Below are 18521 nucleotides of genomic sequence, written 5' to 3'. Positions count from 1 at the left end.
CACGTAGAACCTTGGCACCATAGGCTCAAGGAGAAAAGGAGGTCGAAGAAATCGAACCTCCTGTAACATCAGCCTCAGGAGGAGGAGGAAGAACTTTTCTATGAGGAGGAACAAGTAGGATACTTGTTCCAGGGCTCAGTGGAGTCAGAGTACATGGAGTCTCAGTGGGAGGACCGGCAGACTGGTACCAGTCGAGGCCCTCGCCTCCGGACGACATCAGCAAATATAATCAGGTAATCAAGAAGGCTGGTGACAAATATGAAGTGCAGTTACCCTTTTGTATCCTATTAGAAACCCTCTTGCTGTTACAAGCCAGGAATCAGTTCCTGCCAATGCTGCCTGGGGTCCTTGATCAGGGAAGGGAGGCTTTCAAATAATCTATAACCTGTAGAGCTGTGAATCCCAGGGTGGAGAAAAAACTAAAATATTCACCCAAGGACCCATCATACATCAAGGGCTCAGTGCTGGAGGATGCAGTCATTATCTCCACCGCACGGAAGAGGTCGAGCACCCTCTTGACATCGGAGCCACCTCCTGACAAAGAGAGTAAGAGGATGGAGCTCAGGGGGAGAAAAGTTGAGAGGATTGCAGCCAATCAGTGGTGCATTGCCAATTCTAATGCCTTCCTAAACAGGCATGCTTACTAGCAGTGGGAAGAGATGGCTGAATTAATGTGCACCTGCCAGAACAGTACAGGCACATCTGGCAGAAGAAGGCAAGAATATTGCCAGCACTTGCCTGAATTGGGCACTAGATGCGCCTGACACATCAAGCCGCCAGATGATGATCGGGATCACACTACGCCATCACTCATGACTCAGAAATTTGTGATTTATGCCAGAAGTACAGGCTAATATACCAAATACATCCTTTAGCTGAAAGATGACATCTTTGCAGGAAGTAATCCCACAATTGCAAACAGGGGATTGCATAGCAACTATAGATCTAAAAGATGCATACTTAGACATCCCAATGAATGCAAGACGCAGGAAGTACCTGAGGTTTGTGGTGAACAGGACTCACTGTCATATCACAGGCTGGCATTTGAGATCAAATGAGTGCCAAGAGTCCTTACAGTGTGTCTAGCGGCATTTGCAGCTCACTTAAGAATACAGGAAATGCATGCTTATCACTGCCCGGGCGACTGGTTTGGTAGAGCAAATTCACACAGCAAATGTAGAGATCATATATAACAGGTAAAAAAAACCCTATTCAATTTGGGTTTCTCTAAAAACATAGAGAAGTCTTCCCCCACGCCAGAGCAAGAAAATATATTTCTAGGACCAAAGATCAACTCAATCTAAGGGAAGGTATATTCAGGGAACAGAGACTATAGTTCCTATTGTGGGAGACTCGACATTACCAGAACAGGCAAACTCTGACAGTGCGGAAATTAGTAGGGGAAATGCCTTCATGCATCCCTTTGATTCCATATGCCAGGCTACACGTGGGACCAATCCAGGAATGGCTTCAAAACCAATGCTTACAAGCAGTAGAGGCAGTTGGGAGGATCTAGTGGCTGTCACGCAGAAAGTGCAAGAGGAGTTGGCATGGTGGAAAAGAGCGCACATATCACAAGGGAGAAAATTTGTGCAACCAACTCACACAGTGACAATTACAACAGATGCCTCACATAAGGGGTTTGGAGCTCACTTGGCCTCACTCAAAGTCGGGGACTCTGGAAGGAACAGGATGCGGTACAACATATCAATATCGTCAAACTAAAAACAGTGTCCCTAGCCTTGAAAACCTTTCCGAAAGAGCTAAGGAGGAAAACAGTACTGATACAAACAGACAATACAGCTACAATATTTTACATCAACAAACAAGGAGGAACTCCAACCCTTGCCTTATTGAGGCTATCACAAGAGATCCAGAGGTGGGCAACACAGAGGAAAATGGAGATAACAGCAGTTCACCTACCAGGCAAAAACAATGTGAAAGCAGACAAATTCAGCAGACCAGTATCATTCGCCCATGAATGGGAACTCAATTGAGTACTGCAAAAAATATTCAGGATTTGGGGAACTCCAGAAACAGATCTATTCATAACCCTTAGAAACGCAAAATGCTGAAACTTTGCTTTTAGACTACAGTACCATCAATCCTTAGTGAATACTCTCTGGATAGACTGGTCAAGGACATTTGCATATGCTTGTCTCTGACACTGCTGAGTGATCAACAAATGCAGGAGAAGCAAAATGACTCTTAATATAAGTGCCCCTCGATGGGCAAGGCAGACATGGTTTTCAGAGCTGATCGAGCTGGCACAAGGGAACATCATAAAACTACCAAGTCATCAAGACCTGATCCAGTGGACGAAGGAAGAATGCTACACTCAGAACCAGAGTCTTTGAGCCTAGCAGCATGGCTCCTGAAGACCTAGAATTCAGCCACCTGAAACTACAGAAAACATGAAGGCTGTGCTTAGATAAGTAAGAAAGCCAACAGGATAGAAGTGGTACGTTGCTAAGTCGATACGTTACTCATTATGGTGTATTAAGAGGGACTTGCTAAGGAATAACACTAAAGACCCAATAGTATTGAAATATTTAACGCACCTACTAGACTGCAAACTAACATATGCATCTTTGAAAATACACTTAGCTGCGATAGTGCCCCACACAAGATGTCATGTAGAAAGTAGCTTCTTTACAGCTCTGGTAATAAAGTGGTTCTTGGAGGGAGCAAAGAGAAACGCACAACCAAGGAAGATTCTGGCACCCATATGGAATATAAATGTGGTACTAACCCAGTTAATGAAGTCACTGTTTGAGCCGTTGCATAAAGCCACACTGAAAATGCTTATGCTAAAAACAGCATTCATAGTGGCCATAACGTCTCTTCATAATATGAGTGAAATACAAGCACTCACGCCTCAAGAACCAGATTTACCAATTTACAAAGACAGACTTGTCATGAGTACGTATTCACAGTTCTTATCCAAGAAAGTTTCACACTTCCACATAAACCAAACTGTACAAATACCAAGTTTTTTCAAGATCCAAAAAATCAAGCAGAAAAAGCATACACATTCGACACAAGATGCACTATAATGTAATACATTGAAAGGACAAGGTCAGGCAGGAAGATGTGGACAACAATATGGGGTAACTAAAGGCTATTCAGCTATGCCACAGAAGCACAGGGGAGAGACTAAGCTCACCCCCAAAAGCTCACTCAGCAAGTAAAAAAAAAAAAAAAAAAAGCAACTGTTGCATTTCTAGCAAATACACTGATAGATGATATATATGTATGGCGGCAACGTGGTCATCTCTACACACATTCACAAAACACAAGTGCATAGACATTAAAATGAACAAGGAAACATAAGTGGGACAAATCATGTTAAAACATCTGTTTGTTCATTTGAATGTCTATGCACTTGTGTTTTGTGAATGTGTGTAGAGATGACCACGTTGCCGCCATACATATATATCATCTATCAGTGTCCATCTTCAACCCAAACACTGCAAAATTACCAAACAAAGCTACAAAAACGATGCACAGCAAGTGAATCCAGCAAAGATTCATACTGCAAAACAAATAGTTTCTTACCTGTAGGTGTAGTTTTGCAGCTTGAAGAAGATTCACAAGCCACTTACCCACCTTCACCAGGAAGATGGAAGAAAAAAGAAGGATAAAAATAACAAAGATCAAAGGAGACAAAAAAAAAGAATCTAAAGACTGCAATCAAAGGTGTGGGAGCTTACCAGAAAGGGCATAGAAAGCACCACATTGGGTATCCGTCTACGCCCCGCAACAAAAACAAAAAATAGAGGAAGGACTGCAAAAGAGGAATCATTCTGGACCCAACCACTAAATGAAAAATAATGCACAGCATGTGAATCTAAAAAAAATCTTCAAGCTGCAAAGCTGCATCTACAGGTAAGAAAATATGTGTAACTGTCATACACATAATCTTTCAGATTGCAGGAAAAAAATACCCACTTTATTGGATGTTTCCAAGTTCTCGTTGTCGTGAATTTTTCCATTTCAACTGGCTGGAAATTACCACTGTGTAACTAGGACAGGAAAGCTGCTCTAGACAACACTGTTTGTTACTTTAAAACTTTTCTATGGACCCCCAGCATGAGTGTATCCTTGCTTGTCCGAGTTCTGACATTACCATGCTTCTCTTATCACCAAGTGTCTCTAAGTGCCAATAGGACAGAAATGATATATATATAAACTACCCCTCCCTCCCCCCCCAGTCCCCTCGTGATGTGGTGCCACAATCCCATCATTTTAGGAATACTGAATGGTAGAACTTTTGTCAGTTACAAGGATTTTGAAGATTTGCATCTCATAAATGTGAAAAAATATTTTTGCTCCAAAGTTTGAAGATGGCCTGGGATTCTCCGTAAGGAGATGCAATGGGAGCCCATGCACCATCCCACTCTGGATTCCACTTGTTCTCTGGCTTCTCATTATCGAGTCATGTGTAGGCTTCATGCAGTGACAAACCATTGGAGCCCATGTCTCAGTTGCTGGCTTTGGATAGCATAGAGTTTTGGAGAAAGTAAACACAATCCAGATCTCTGCAACCGATGAGTCGAACAGATGTAACGGCATTTACTTTAGTGCTGCCTGAATATGCTGCCCGTGTTATAGTAGAAATATAGGAATTACCTCCAGAGTAGCAAGAAACCATGAAGCCATGCTGAGAGTAGCTATTTTAAAAGAAGCATTGGCTTCTTCCTACAAGATGATTCAAAGCATTTAAGTGAAATGCGTTTCCCATTTGGTGCTACTCTTGAAGTTGCGGAATGTCTCTAGTTGGCTCCAAACAAAATAAAGAGGGCTGGGCTGGTGCCTGGTGTTGCGTGCTTATCTCAAGATTAACTTTAAAAAGACAGGGTTTAATTCATTTTAAAGTACTACAGGATCACTCCCAAGGCATGCAAATATCGTAATGGTTATGTAAAACGAAAAGATACCATAATGAAGGAATATTACTATGGACACATAACTTTTCAATCTCCTGCCTGATCAAGATCTCAAGTACCTCCTTCTCTCCTTTACCCTGCTGACCACAATTTCTACACCTTACAAGTTTATTTTTGCTTAATATACATATGTAAGGTTGTGAATGTACTCAAACTCCGAACAGTGCTCCAAAACCATACTAGGCGCAGTGCAAAACTATATGGCATAGCAGAACATATTGTAGAAAACCCCATTGATTAAGATTGAATGTGTCTGTGTCTGACATGTTGCTTCTTTATTTGGCCAAGGTTTCCTCCATGAGCTTGTTTTGACTACCTCCATTAGGCACAGGCCCTGTCTCAAACAGAGCTGTTTGTGACATGGGTGTCGCACTTCAGCTATGCTTGTTTGTTTCCCAACACTTCGTAAGATAACTCTGCCTTCGACCTCTTTCTTCTTTGTTTAGAGAACCCCAAAGTGACTTTCAATACAATGTATGGCGGGGAGGGTATTTTATTCTGTATATCTCTGAGAATACCTGCAAGGGCATATCTGGTTCAGGACTGTGAAACCATCTGGTTTAGGACCATAAGGCCAAACATACCCTGAGACTTGACTATCAGAATCACTGCTGGAAATTTGAGTGATCCATCGGGATCCCAGATAAGGAAACTTTTCTTCAGCTTGATCCCGGATCCTACCAGGCCCTGTGAAATGTGTTAATCCTGTTCTGGTGCAGCTTTCCAACCCTGGAACATATTGAGCTGTGCCCGTGGAACAGCACCCTCCAGGGGGCGAGTCAGGCACCTTATTTTAAGCTCCAACTGTGCCCAACACAGACGCCTAGCCTAAAGAACCATCAGTTCACTTTATGTATGAGTCTGTTGTAGGCTAGAGCTTGACCCGTGATGTCAGTGCCATAGAGGAAACAAAGGGACTCAGCTTGTCATTTTGAGCCGGGTATTTTACTTTTTAAAGCTTTAAAAAAAAAAGTGCAATGTATGAATATCACATGTACTTATTGCTATGCGAAATAATCACTTTTAGTAACCTTTCTATAATGAAACTTTAAAAAAGAAGCAGTTGATTAGGAACCTTGAGCCGTGCAACATGCATGTAACTCCTTGGTGCTGGGTTTAATTCATTATGCTGACTAAAGCAGATCTATCTACTGTTTCTAGACAGTGCAGCTATCTGGTTGCGGAAGAATTCTTGGGCATATGAAAGCTTGCCTGGGTATGCATTCTGCTCATTGCTTACCATTGGCTTTGTAGCTCATATTTGCTGGCTGTCTACTTGCTTTATTTGTTTTTTTTGCTTTTTGACATGTTTTTGTCCCTTCCGTGGAGATTGGCCTGTTTACCAATTCTCTTACTTGCTCTTTGTATTCTTCCACGAGTGCTCACTTTTTGGGAACTTTTTTTTCTTTTTCATGAGACACTTCAAGAAAGTATGTGCACTTCCAGTTGCCTTCTACATGAGAGTTAACAATAGTAACCTGCTGTGTTTCTTCAAAAAGGTTTCCTGCCTCCTATCCTTCTGCCTAACTGATTCTTCCTGTCCACCACTACCAGATGCCTACGAGGAACAATTCTCGATCAACCAGCTTGTTTTCTTGGTCATTGCTCTTTTCTTGTAGCATAACTTAAGCCGTTTTCTCGATTTCTTGCCCATGCCTTATGCACTGGAAGTAGGGATTGGGGAATAAACATGCTGGAGTCCAGAAGCAACTGAGCAATAAACTTGCCTTGAGATTTTGTTTATATCTTGTCACACTTGCTGTGCATTCAAAGACAGAGTTTAAATGTTAGGCGGTCTTCCCCATGGAGTTGTGAGTTAACTTTTCTTTCCCCACTGCAAAATGAGAGCCTGTATATGATAAGCCTGCTGGGTATGAGAATGTAAAAAGGCTGCACGCAGCAAAATGTAAATGAACTGAATATATCAGAATTAGGAAATCACAAATGTAGCATTTTTATGTAATTCTGAAGTGTGGTTGAAACAAATATTTTAATGGATTATACCAAATCAGTCCAGTAGGTGATGCTGATTTCCACACATTATTTGTTCACTGAATAGTTTTATCATTAAAACTGTACATGTGCAACTGTAATGATCATTTCAATTTAAAATGTGTTCGCTTTAATGCAGTGCACGTACTCCACTCTGCGTAACTCCACTCTACAAGACTCGACTCCATTCTACTCCACTATTTGCCACTCTACAGCACTTATCAACTCTACGCTATGACACCCCCCCACTAAGACACACTACTCCACTTTACGCTTCTCATCTGTATGACCCGCCTCGACCTTCCACTCTGCGACCCTCCACTTTGCATCACTTAACCCTCCACTTTGCATCACTTAACCCTCCACTTTGCATCACTCCACCCCTCCACTCTGCATCACTCCACCCCTCCACTCTGCATCACTCCACCCCTCCACTCTGCATCACTCCACCCCTCCACTCTGCATCACTCCACCCCTCCACTCTGCATCACTCCACCCCTCCACTCTGCATCACTCCACCCCTCCACTCTAATCCACTTTACTTTACTACAACAGCTTTGCTAAAACACATTTGCAAAGCCAATAGCTCTTTCTTAGGTGATACCTATTGGCTTTGCCAATGCTCGTCATTCTCGCAGGTAACTGGGCTCTTGGTTTAAAGTCGCCTGATTCCAGGGCCTATTAACGGAGCAATGGATTTTAGATTGAAGAATTGTATTGCCTTTCTTTCCAGTTTCTTGAGAAGACTGAGTATCTGTCAGCCATGGTATTCAGTCTGTGTGCTCAGTAAAGCCCAAGCTTTACCTCCAGACTTTCACCTCTACTCCTTCCCGCTTTGTCTGAATTGTACCTGATGCAAATGCTCATTTAAGCCGCTCTGATGTAAAAAGGTGTTTTTAAGAAGTGCGGAACTGATGTTTTGGTGTATGAATTAGGTTCTTTTTTTATTCTCCCATTTTAGGTTTGTAAAGGACCCACACAGCATGAAGAAGTATGTCTAGGACTTTTTACTCTAGTTCTCACAGAACCTGCACAGGCTCAACGGGTAAGAGATAACCCAGCTAATGTTGGCCATAGCTGCTTCTTTTGGTCATGAAGTCTAACATAGCCGGTGTTTGTTGTGAGAGGGGAAGTGGTAATTGGGAATGGGTCCCTGTGACCTTGTTGTAGCTCACCTAGTGACAGGATAGACTTCTACTTTGTTAGCCTGTGACACACAGTTGTTATGGTTCGAACACTAATTGTGACTGCCAGGTGGCAGTCCTGTGGCAAAGTTATGGTATTATGTACACACACTGCCCTTCAGATCCCAGTGTCACAGTCCGGCGTGGATAGATGTCCTTATTTGTGTAGACTGTCGTCATTCTTTATTACCTGGCATACAATGTGGTCACAAAAAACCCATATTTCACTGGGAACTTTGAGATATGGAAACTATTTCTGATTTCCCTGGATAACATGGCTTTAATTACCATAATGACAGCCCCCAAAACAATCTGTCCACCTTTATCATTGTCAGGGTTGCTATGATTATGCAGCACGGAGGACCAAATTACGCCGCAAGGTTATATTATTTGGTAGAGTTATTTTCATCAGTTTCTGCTGGAAACATTGTTTTGTGACATCTGCAAATGATAAATCCTTAACATCCCGGTAAACTCTGCAGCTGTAGAATAACCTTAATACGCTATCAGTCAACATTGGTCATGTTTTATCACAGTTTATTTATGAAATTAAACAAAATATAAACAGTTGAAGTCCAATCAGTGTCCATTCGTGTTTACACTTGGAAGGAAACTGCTTGTTCAAGCTGTAGTAAAGAAGCGATGTAGCCGCTCACCAGCAATAACTCATTACACTTGAGTTCTGACCTCACAGACCAAGGGAAAGGCAGATCACGGAGCATAATTAAAGCTGCACTTTAAAAAACTCAAATGAAACGTGGCTTTTCCTTCCTCAGCTCTGTTTTTGTAGCTCAACAATGATGCGCAGAAAAGAGATATTTAAGTCAAAATGTTTATTTTTGCCAAACGTTAGGTAAATATAGGAAAGATAGATTCTCCCTGCATGTTTCTACACTTTTAAGAGTTTAGGTTGTTTACAATCACTTGTGCTAATTTAAAATAGATTTTATGAATGTATCGGAGATTTATTTACTGTGCCTCTGCTGGCATTTCCTTGCGAGGCTTGTTAATTCTAGAACCCACCCAACTTGTTGGTGAATACTGAACCGCCGTCTTCACGGAGCCGGTGGTGGGTTTTGACCCTTCCATTTAACTTGGATTCTACTTTATGAGGTGCTCCTGCGCTGATTCTTTGATTTGACCGCGGTTCACGCAAACTTAACAAACAGTTCTGACGTTACACTGCCGGCTGCTAGAGCCAGAATGAGAGGGAGGTCACAGATCGTAATAAAAGCTGCAGTTTAAACAACCAAAACAAATTGTAGCCGCTTTTTCTTGTGCTACGTTTTTCTAAAGGAACCGTGATCCGCTGAAAAGAGATATTTAGAGCATGTTTAAGTTTTGCACATTTAGGTAATTATACCATGTAGAGAATCTCCGCGTTTCTACAGATTCTAAGCTACAGCATTTTTTAAATCCGATTTATATTAAACTAACTTTTTTGCAACAAAAATCTAAGTGTTCATTGGTGTGTTTAGTTTTGTAGTACAGATTCTACTTTTGTGCATCATATGAAGGAGCAACACATGAATGATTTATGTGGTTTGGAGGATGGGTGAGGTGATGAATTATTATAAGGAATAAAGTACCCCTTGCTGTATAAAAGGGTATTGCAAGCCACCTCAGAGCGCCATGTCGTTAGAGAGGCACTCTGCCTTCGGCTTCGTTCCTCTATATGGCCACAGAACTCTTTAAAGACTTGCACTTTCTTTATAGTGTTCAGCGGGGTAGTGTGTTTTTATTTTTATATATATATATATATATATATATATATATATATATATATATATGTGTGTGTGTGTGTATATGCCTAGTATGTAAATGTTTGTGTTGGCTCTGTGTAGGTATGGTTCAGCTGCACTTTCCATTGAAAAGGATTTTTTTTTATTTGCCTGTAAGCTTTGCCTCCCCGTGAATGGCTCTGCACCAAATGTAGCAATCTCGCTTGGCGTAGCCAGCAAAGGTGCTAATTTTCGTCTAGGTCGATCCAAGGGTAAAAGGTTAAAGGGAAAGGGATACGAAAAAAGTTTTCTTCTCATTTTAGCCTCCATTTGGTATTTTGCTTATGCCTGCAGCCAAGCTGGTGAATGGATTTACACAAACCTGGCGTGAGAGTAGAATTTTTCTGAGAAAGCTTGCTCTTGTTGGCATAAATTGGTACAGTAGTTTTTGAGGTATAAGCTTATAAAAAGTTACAGGGCAGTCTTAATAGGGTTAACATTTTTTATATCCCTTGGCCGCTTCAAAGGTGCGAATCCTGCATGGTGCAGATAATTAAAAAATTAGCACCTCTGCATTGGATGTGGGAGCCTTTTCCTCCGTCACCTCTTTCGAATCTGCTGATATTCATTTGAGACCGCATAGCTGAGTGATTTGACTGAGCGAGTAGGGAAACATTTCTGTTGGCTCAGCCCTTTCAGGATGTGGGACAGTCTCTGCACGTCCTGCGGAAAAAGATAACACTCCAAATAGGGGGGCTGGGTGGGCATCCTCACCCTCAACCTATAGTAGGGAGGGGCGCTCAAAGGGCCACCCTTTTAACGCCAATAAAAGAAACAATTAAAGTGGTTGTGGGATTTGCAGATCCACCTGTGGCTGTCAAGGATCGCCATCTGGGAACAGGGATTCTCTTTTGTTAATGCAGCCCCCAGTTTCTGTTGTAGGTGTTTGAAATCCCCAAATCCTGAAAAACCATTACATGAGGCTCCAGCCGATGCACTGCCTAGTTGGTGTTTACGGATAAGTATTTGAAACTGCGAACCACCGAAAGGAGCTGTATAAGTCAGAACATTGCCTTGGGTTTCCAGTACAAGGCATGGAGCCTGCCCCAGATTCACCTTACCAAGTAAGGATCCACAAACCAAAACATAAAAAGCCCAAGCATTGGGGTCCCTGTCCTATTCATAATGTGTGTTGGATGCTCTCAGTGGCATGGGTGCGGTACTTGGCTGGGTGCCTGAACCTTTGGTCACCCCCCACTGTGCACAGCAGATGTTGGCTGCTTGCAACAGGTTAGGTGGAAGGCCTGGCTGCAGGCTTGACTCTGGGACCACCCCAGGGGGTTAGGTACCTGTGGCCATTGAGGTGCAGCATTTGACTTGTAGCTGGGCCCTGCCCCAACCTAGCTACATACACCCACAGGCTGTGTTCAGTGGTGGTTGGTTATTAAGTACCTTATAAACAAAATGAAATTCAGTGGGGAAAAAAGTCACAAACTGCATTCTGGTTCCGGCTTAAACAAACGAAACCACTGAAATTCACCAGTACACACAACATATGCCATAATTCGTGTCACCCTCCATGCCGAAAGCACCAATTTGCCAACGGTACACAGTGGGCTTCCTGGTTTATGGCATGTGTTGTATATGTTGGTAACCATATTTGGCAAATTTCAGTGGCTTTATACGTTTGAGAAGACAGAACCATAACTCAGTTTATAAATATATGTGCCATACAGTAATATACTGTCTAGTCTCAGATAACATGATTACATTTTGAAGAACTTTATTTTTGTCCAGATTTTTCTCTTTATGTGTAGCCCTGGTGCTCAATATATCGAAAAATAGGGGGATGGGGAGGAGTTAAAGGTCCAGTGCATACCCTCCCATATCAGTTCCTAATAATGAAATGCACTGTTCCTAAATACTAATAGAAGGAAGGAAAACACACAGGGAGAGTGTAAGGTTAACCTATTAAATAGAGAATCCTATTCAATAGGAGCAAGAGTCCTCACACACCCAAATGGGTGTCATGCTTCATCATCGGACAAGCTCCTCGTCAGACTGGCGCTGCAATGTCTGACGGGCACCACCCTTTCGGGGGGCTCTTTGCCGGAGTTCTTTTATGATGATGCCTCACTATCCCATAGGTAAGTAAGGAGAGGAAGGAGAGCAAGAAAAATAATAAACCAAGCTAAAATTGGCTCATGACCTATTTGCAAGAATTTCTTTAATTGGTGCAGATAGCAGGCCAAGATTAAAAACAATAATCTGGAGAACAATTTCGAAATGATGTCCGACTTTTCTCACATAAATGGGTAGTCAAAAACTATAAGACCCCCCTAAGAAATTGGGTCGACATGTTTCGCGTCTATTTGGTCCACATAGGATCCACTGACGCTTCCTCAGGACCTAAATATGATGATGCTTCTCCACATACAAATACAAAGAATGATCTTGCCTATAACAACTACTAAGTGAAAGCAAAAAATCAGTCAGTCACTTACATCAGTCCATTATGACCCACAGTGTCAAAACTCTTCGTTGCCCCTCCCAATTCGGGATAAGGCTTCATGGGATCACGCAGACCTTAGGCCTGGTCCAAGTGACAAGTAGTTGGTGGCCGGCCGTCGGTGGTTGCTCCTACCCCTGGTCGCGCTCCCGAATTGACGGGTGGTGCCCGTCAGACATTGCAGCGCCAGTCTGACGAGGAGCTTGTCCGATGATGAAGCATGACACCCATTTGGGTGTGTGAGGACTCTTGCTCCTATTGAATAGGATTCTCTATTTAATAGGTTAACCTTACACTCTCCCTGTGTGTTTTCCTTCCTTCTATTAGTATTTAGGAACAGTGCATTTCATTATTAGGCCCTGGTGCTCAAGACATACTTATGACCGCTGTAACAGTTGGTGTCATAATTCTGCCGAAGAATGATGAACTACGGCGCTCCAACACACCAGAATTAGCAACCAGTTTTCTACCGTGATAATGGCGATGAGGCTAGATTTATCGCTGCAGTAGCAGTCAGTCTAATCAGGCTTTTGGTATTGCTCGGTAAATGTACATCTTAAATAGCTTAAGTCACATTTAGTATGCAAATGTGATGCGCTCTGAATAACTTTGCGGTTGTTGGGGCAAGTGGAACCCTCTGGAACAGTTTGGTGTCATTAATGAAAGAGTAAGCTTACTCTGTATCCAGTTCTGCTCACTGTGGCCTATAAAGTGTGATAAGCTAGGAAAATATCCCTTGTGAATAAAAAAAGATCAGTGTCCTGTTAGACCTGACCGCTCTAGGACTTTACACAACTGTTTACAGAGAAGTATTCTTAAGTGTGATTCATGGGGGATTTAGCCTGGAATGGTAGAATATCAGTGGTGTGACTGAGGTTGGTGAGTGTGTCCATTTTAAGAGTAGTGAATGAATCTTGGTATTTGTTCGTTGAGTCTAGAGGGCTATGTGGATGGCTTGTGTATCTTCTGGGTAGCTAGGCTTGCTCAGTAGTCGGGTTTGTATGCAAGGCAGTTGATGGTAGCACGAGCTGTTCTGTGATGTGACCGCAAGATAATTCATTATTTTCACCTCGTTTGATGTATGGTAGAAGTCTTTCCTTATGTGTTCTATTATTGGATGTTGTTTTAGTGGAGGATGGTCTGGTGAACATTTCAGTGATATCCAATTGAATGGTATATATGTGCTGTTTTGGGTGCATGCAGTGTTGTGTATAATTAGTTGTGTTGTATTTTATAGTTGTGACCTATGATTAAAGAAAGATGTGAACATTGTGATACTTAAAAGCAGTGGCGCCCAGTGACAATAGTGGTGGGGCGAATATATGACCCACTGACAGGCACTGCTTAAAACCAACAGTGCATTTAGGGTCAATGCGAAAGCTCTCAATCATGGTCTGTTTGAAACAGTGTTTAGAACGTGCCACAATTGAGAGCTCTGGAGTTAAGGCTGAAGGCCTTGCAAGTTTCTCACAGTGCCTGTCTGTGAGTTAAATCAAATTTAATACAAAAATTCAAAAATATACTTACCCGGTGCTCCTCTTGTCGGAGTTTGTAGCTCCAGCACAGGCTCCCAGATCCTCAGCCAGCTCCCCTCTACCAATCCGGGTGCTGCGCTCCTGGTCCTCAGGCAGCATGAGAGAAGCACCAGGAGTAGCTGGAGCGGGCTGGTTCAATACTCTGTTTTCTTCAAGTTTGGGCCCAAACCAGGGTAATTTGCAGATATTTACTGTTCTAACCTTGCAAACGATATAGTCTGCTCTCTCACCCACCTCCTTCACCTTCCAAAAACCTGCCACTGGCACAGACAAGCGACTCCTACCTCACCAGTGGCCACCTGTATTGGCTGCAGAACATTTTGTGTTTTTTTTTGTGGCCGAACAGTGAAGCTCTGCTTGTTTACCGTTCCCGGATTCACTCCCACAACCCATATTTTTGCAGTGCCCCCCTCCAGCTCTTCCAGACTATGTGGCGCATCAGTTCCTCCCCACAGTAGCCCCCATAGGGTGGATGTAGCCGGTTTAGTGCTCAGCTCTACTGCTTTATGTGAGGCGCACTTGTCTCCCGAGTGCCATCCCAGTTGTACTGCATCGTCCAAGGTCAGAAAGATGAGCAGCACCCATGTCCCAAGCTTTCTCTCCTTATTTCCCCGCCCTGAGATTGAAGGAGTAAATGCTTGGGTCTCCTGTGATTGTCTTTGGATCGGCAATGTGTCCCAGGAGAGAGAAGCGAGGAGCGGTCTTTTCCACTCCAGTTCTGGCAGACTCCAGGTAACTATAGATCTCCTGCTCCATATAATTGGAGAAGTGTCTTTGCCTTTGAGTACTCATTATGGACATATGAGTCACTCACCTGGTTTGCTGCCATATAGTGCCTCCACTCCCCAGCTCACGCTCTCCTTTACTCTCTTATTTGCACATACAACAAAGTAAGTATATGGGCTTTCTTTTTGAATGCTAATGGCTAGAATCCGTATTGTATCTGTTGCCTGGTTGTAAGTTGAAGGTTTTGTAGGTAAGGAGAATGTGGTGGTGTTTGTGAACTTAGGAGTATTGACAATATTGTTTTGCTTACCACCAGGTGATGTGTTGCCAATTCTGATCACTCCAGTAGATCTGTTAGATCCTGTATTCCAGTACATTCAGAATAGAGGAGTGTGTTTGAAATTTTCTTCTCTAAATCTAGAGCTTCAGGTGAATGGTTCATGATACTAGATAATTCCTTTTACATAAATACTTGGAAAATAGGGATACATTTAGTTTCCATGGGAGCTATTGTAAACCTCATTGGTAGGTGGGGTGTCACTTGATTCCTAGACATAAGTTTCAAGGTCCACCCTGGTGTAATTTGGTAAAGTGCATAGAGATGGTCCATTTTTATGGGACTGAGGAATGTTCATCCGTATGTGAATGGTAATTAGTCACTCTGAAAATATTAGCGGGTTCTAGTCTATGTGTCTTTTATAGAGACCATTTTTAAGGAGGATGATTCCTGGTCTGCCATTTGTGCAGCCATTTAATTGTGGTTTACAAAATGCTTCAGAAGCAACTCAGTTTGCGGGGAAGTATTTGCAATATATATCCAGCTGTGATTACATACTTGTTTGTTATTTACATATAACAGCAGTTCTCCATCATGAAAATCTAAACTACATTCACGGACGCTGGACGTATAAACATATGTGCGTGTTCCCGAAAAATCCTGCAAGCAGATAAAAATAAAATTCCAGTCACAAATAACAGTTCACATTTTAATCGATGCACTCCTCCCACTCCTAGCAACAAGAAAGATGAACATGTCAAAGGCAAAATCCCTTCAGAAAATCAAAACAGTTTAAAGTGATTATATGCAGCTGCACGCCCGCCCCAGAAAGAGAAGAAAAAAGGGAACTGCTTTCACTGGCATAGATACTTCCATTGGGGAAAAACTGTTCAGCTGGTGCAAAGGTGCCACAGGATTTTCAACTTTATTGCACGCAGTGTAAGCTATCAATTTAGGAGTGCAGGATTTGAAAGTAACAACTTTGCCCTTGGCTCTGTTGAGGGGTTTGGATGGTTGTTGCAAGTAACTGTTTTCCTCATCATAGGAACTTCGTTAGCATTAAAAAAAATAGAAAGGAAAGCTGTGAGGAAAGATGTAAAAAACCTGGAGCTAGACTTAAGATCTCTAGTTTACTGATAGAGCCTTCCAACCACATATTCCTCAACTTGTGAATTTCCCCAGGCGCCAGATTGGATCCTAAAACTTTAAAGCAATTCGCTCGCTTGTTGGTATGTGATATTGTGTGGCTCCACGTTGGCCTCGGATGTTACATCGAGGCTCCTATATATGCGGCACCTCCGTGCGCTGGCATCATTCCTTTCTGTCTGTGCCTTCGAATGCTAATCTGGAGATAGCAGAGTTGTCTTCCGACAGATGGTTTTCCTCAGGAAAATATTTTTTCCTTATGATTACTCTTATAGTGTGCAGATACCGACCCTTAGAAAACAGGTTTCAAGCCATGTAGGGACTGTAACCAACAGATGCCGTAACTGACGCCCACAATGTCTGCTGTTGGGTCCTCTGCGTCTCATGCAACCCAGTCATGTTCTTGCTGCGGAGGATGAACCACAAAGCCATATGTGACCGCAGGGCCAAACTCGTTGTTGCCAAACTCCATAAGAAGTCATGGATTCGGTCCCGGTCGAAGTCAAGGACGCAGATGCATTCCCACTTCGTCAATCAACCCACATTGAGATCGCAGAGCTTGGGTGAATCCTGAAAATCACACAGAAAACTGACCAAAAAAATTCAGAAAACATTTCTCTGACATCCTACATCTCACACCGTTCGTTGTGACAGGACGCTCTGGTAATTCCAGGTGGTGGAGCCACTCTATGGAGCTGAATCCTGCAGGGCTTCTGCTTGACCTCCTGCCACAGTGGACGAATTACACCAGCTAAAAGAGGCCGCAGACAAAATCTGTTACCTTACCAAATCCCACTAGCTCCAAGAATTCAAGGTAGCTGCCAGTTGGAAACCTGTCAGGGGATCCCTCCCCATCACTGACTTTGCCACACGACCTCCACGCTAGGTCGACCTTTCCCTCAAGCGAGTACCTTTCCCTGAAGCCTCCAACTCCAGCCCTGATGCACCATCCGACCTTGTCTGCAGCGCCAAGACCAGCAGCATCAGGCTTGAGTTTCTACAGTGGGACAGTCACCAACACCAGACCTGGAACTGATCGTTTTATCAGATTCGGAAGCTCAACTCAAAACACACTGGACTATACATTTTACTTTTTCTGACCCCCAGAACCAGTTTCATGACCATAATGTTGAGGGTGACGATTTCTCTGATGAGGACAACATTTTTGAGCACCTACAAGATGCCAGTGTGTTTGGAGAATGTAAGCCAATGTCGGAGGGGGGGCATCAAACTCTGACTGCTGAACAATTTGTCTCCTTTGCCACTGTCATCAGGAGATCAGTGGAAGTCCTAGACCTAAAATTACCTATTTGGGAGGTCAAAACCAACATGTTTGCAAAGGGTCCTTAACCCTGCAGCTACCACTCAGGAACCTCTGCCGTCTTTTAATGCGACTCATAGGCACCTGGGCTCATCCAGGATCTTGCCTGCCAGTAAACACAGGTGGCGAGATAGCACAGATGTTCCAGGAGACCCTGATTTATTGCTTCAGCATACCACCCAGGAGAGCTTGGTGGTACAGGCATCTTTAATCCGCATGAACCCCTTTTCATTCCCTATCACTCTGCCTAACCAGGAAACCAATATGATGGAAAATATTGTGAAACACGTATTGCCAACCTTGCCTTGCAATGTATTAATAACTCGTGCCTCCTGAACAGTATTTGCGCACTTTGTAGGACAGAGTGGCAGAAATCATGCCAGCTGTCCTGGAGGATATCAGTTCAAACCTGCAAAGCCTGAATTTCGAATGTCAAGATTAGCAAAATACACCATCCATTCTGGGCTGGACGCAACCGACTGCTTGGATAGGGCAGTCAGGGCTAATATGGTGCTTAGGTGCCACGGCTTGATTCACTTCACTGGCTGTTCATCGAACATAGGCAGCATTCTCTCTTGGTCATTGCCTTGAATTGCTTGAAAGTTCTCAGAATGAAGGCTGACTTGGCCCTTGAGAAATTTAAAGTGTGCAAGGCCTCCACATGCTCTCTGGGCCTACCACAGCATTTTCTGCAGTTTCCCCAACAGCAGTGCCGATTTCAAGGCTTTGGTGGGGGCAGCTCCAGTATGGGTAACAGCCACAAGCTTCCCAGCCCTTTCGAGGGTGAGGCTTGAAAACCAGCTCACAGCGTTTAGGCCCCTAGGGGCAATGCAATACCCCACCCCTTCCACCTTCAGCCAGAACTAAACTGTTTTAAATTGTGCTTGTTGGCAATGATTACCCGGTAGGAGGTCAAATCACCTTTCACCTCCCTGAATGGGGGAACATCACGCCCTACCAATAGGTGCTCCAGATTGTGGCCTATTGATAGTCCCTACCCTTCAGTTCTATCCCTTGGATATACCACCCGCACTGCAACACCTCATAAGAACCACTTGTCCATACTCCACAGAGAAGTTCAGGCTCTCTTAGCCAAGGGAGCGATAGAGCTGGTGCAGGCATTAGAGATCAGGACTGGTTGCTACTCCTGTAATTTTCTGG

The 18521-nt window shown here is 43.3% G+C and overlaps 1 protein-coding gene across 1 annotated transcript in view; it reads left to right on the top strand.

Moving 5' to 3' along the window:
- The window catches only part of INTS3 (integrator complex subunit 3), a 383756-nt gene that overhangs the window by 83771 nt on the left and 281464 nt on the right, over nucleotides 1–18521 (top strand). Inside the window, exon 3 of the mRNA XM_069218194.1 lies at nucleotides 7903–7986. Coding sequence (XP_069074295.1) covers nucleotides 7903–7986 — 84 coding nt within the window. The remainder of the gene's footprint in view (nucleotides 1–7902; nucleotides 7987–18521) is intronic.

Source organism: Pleurodeles waltl, chromosome 12, assembly GCF_031143425.1.
Source record: "Pleurodeles waltl isolate 20211129_DDA chromosome 12, aPleWal1.hap1.20221129, whole genome shotgun sequence".
Lineage (NCBI taxonomy): Eukaryota > Metazoa > Chordata > Amphibia > Caudata > Salamandridae > Pleurodeles > Pleurodeles waltl.
Note: the sequence above shows the minus strand (reverse complement) of the source record. Positions and strands in the feature narration are given on the sequence as shown.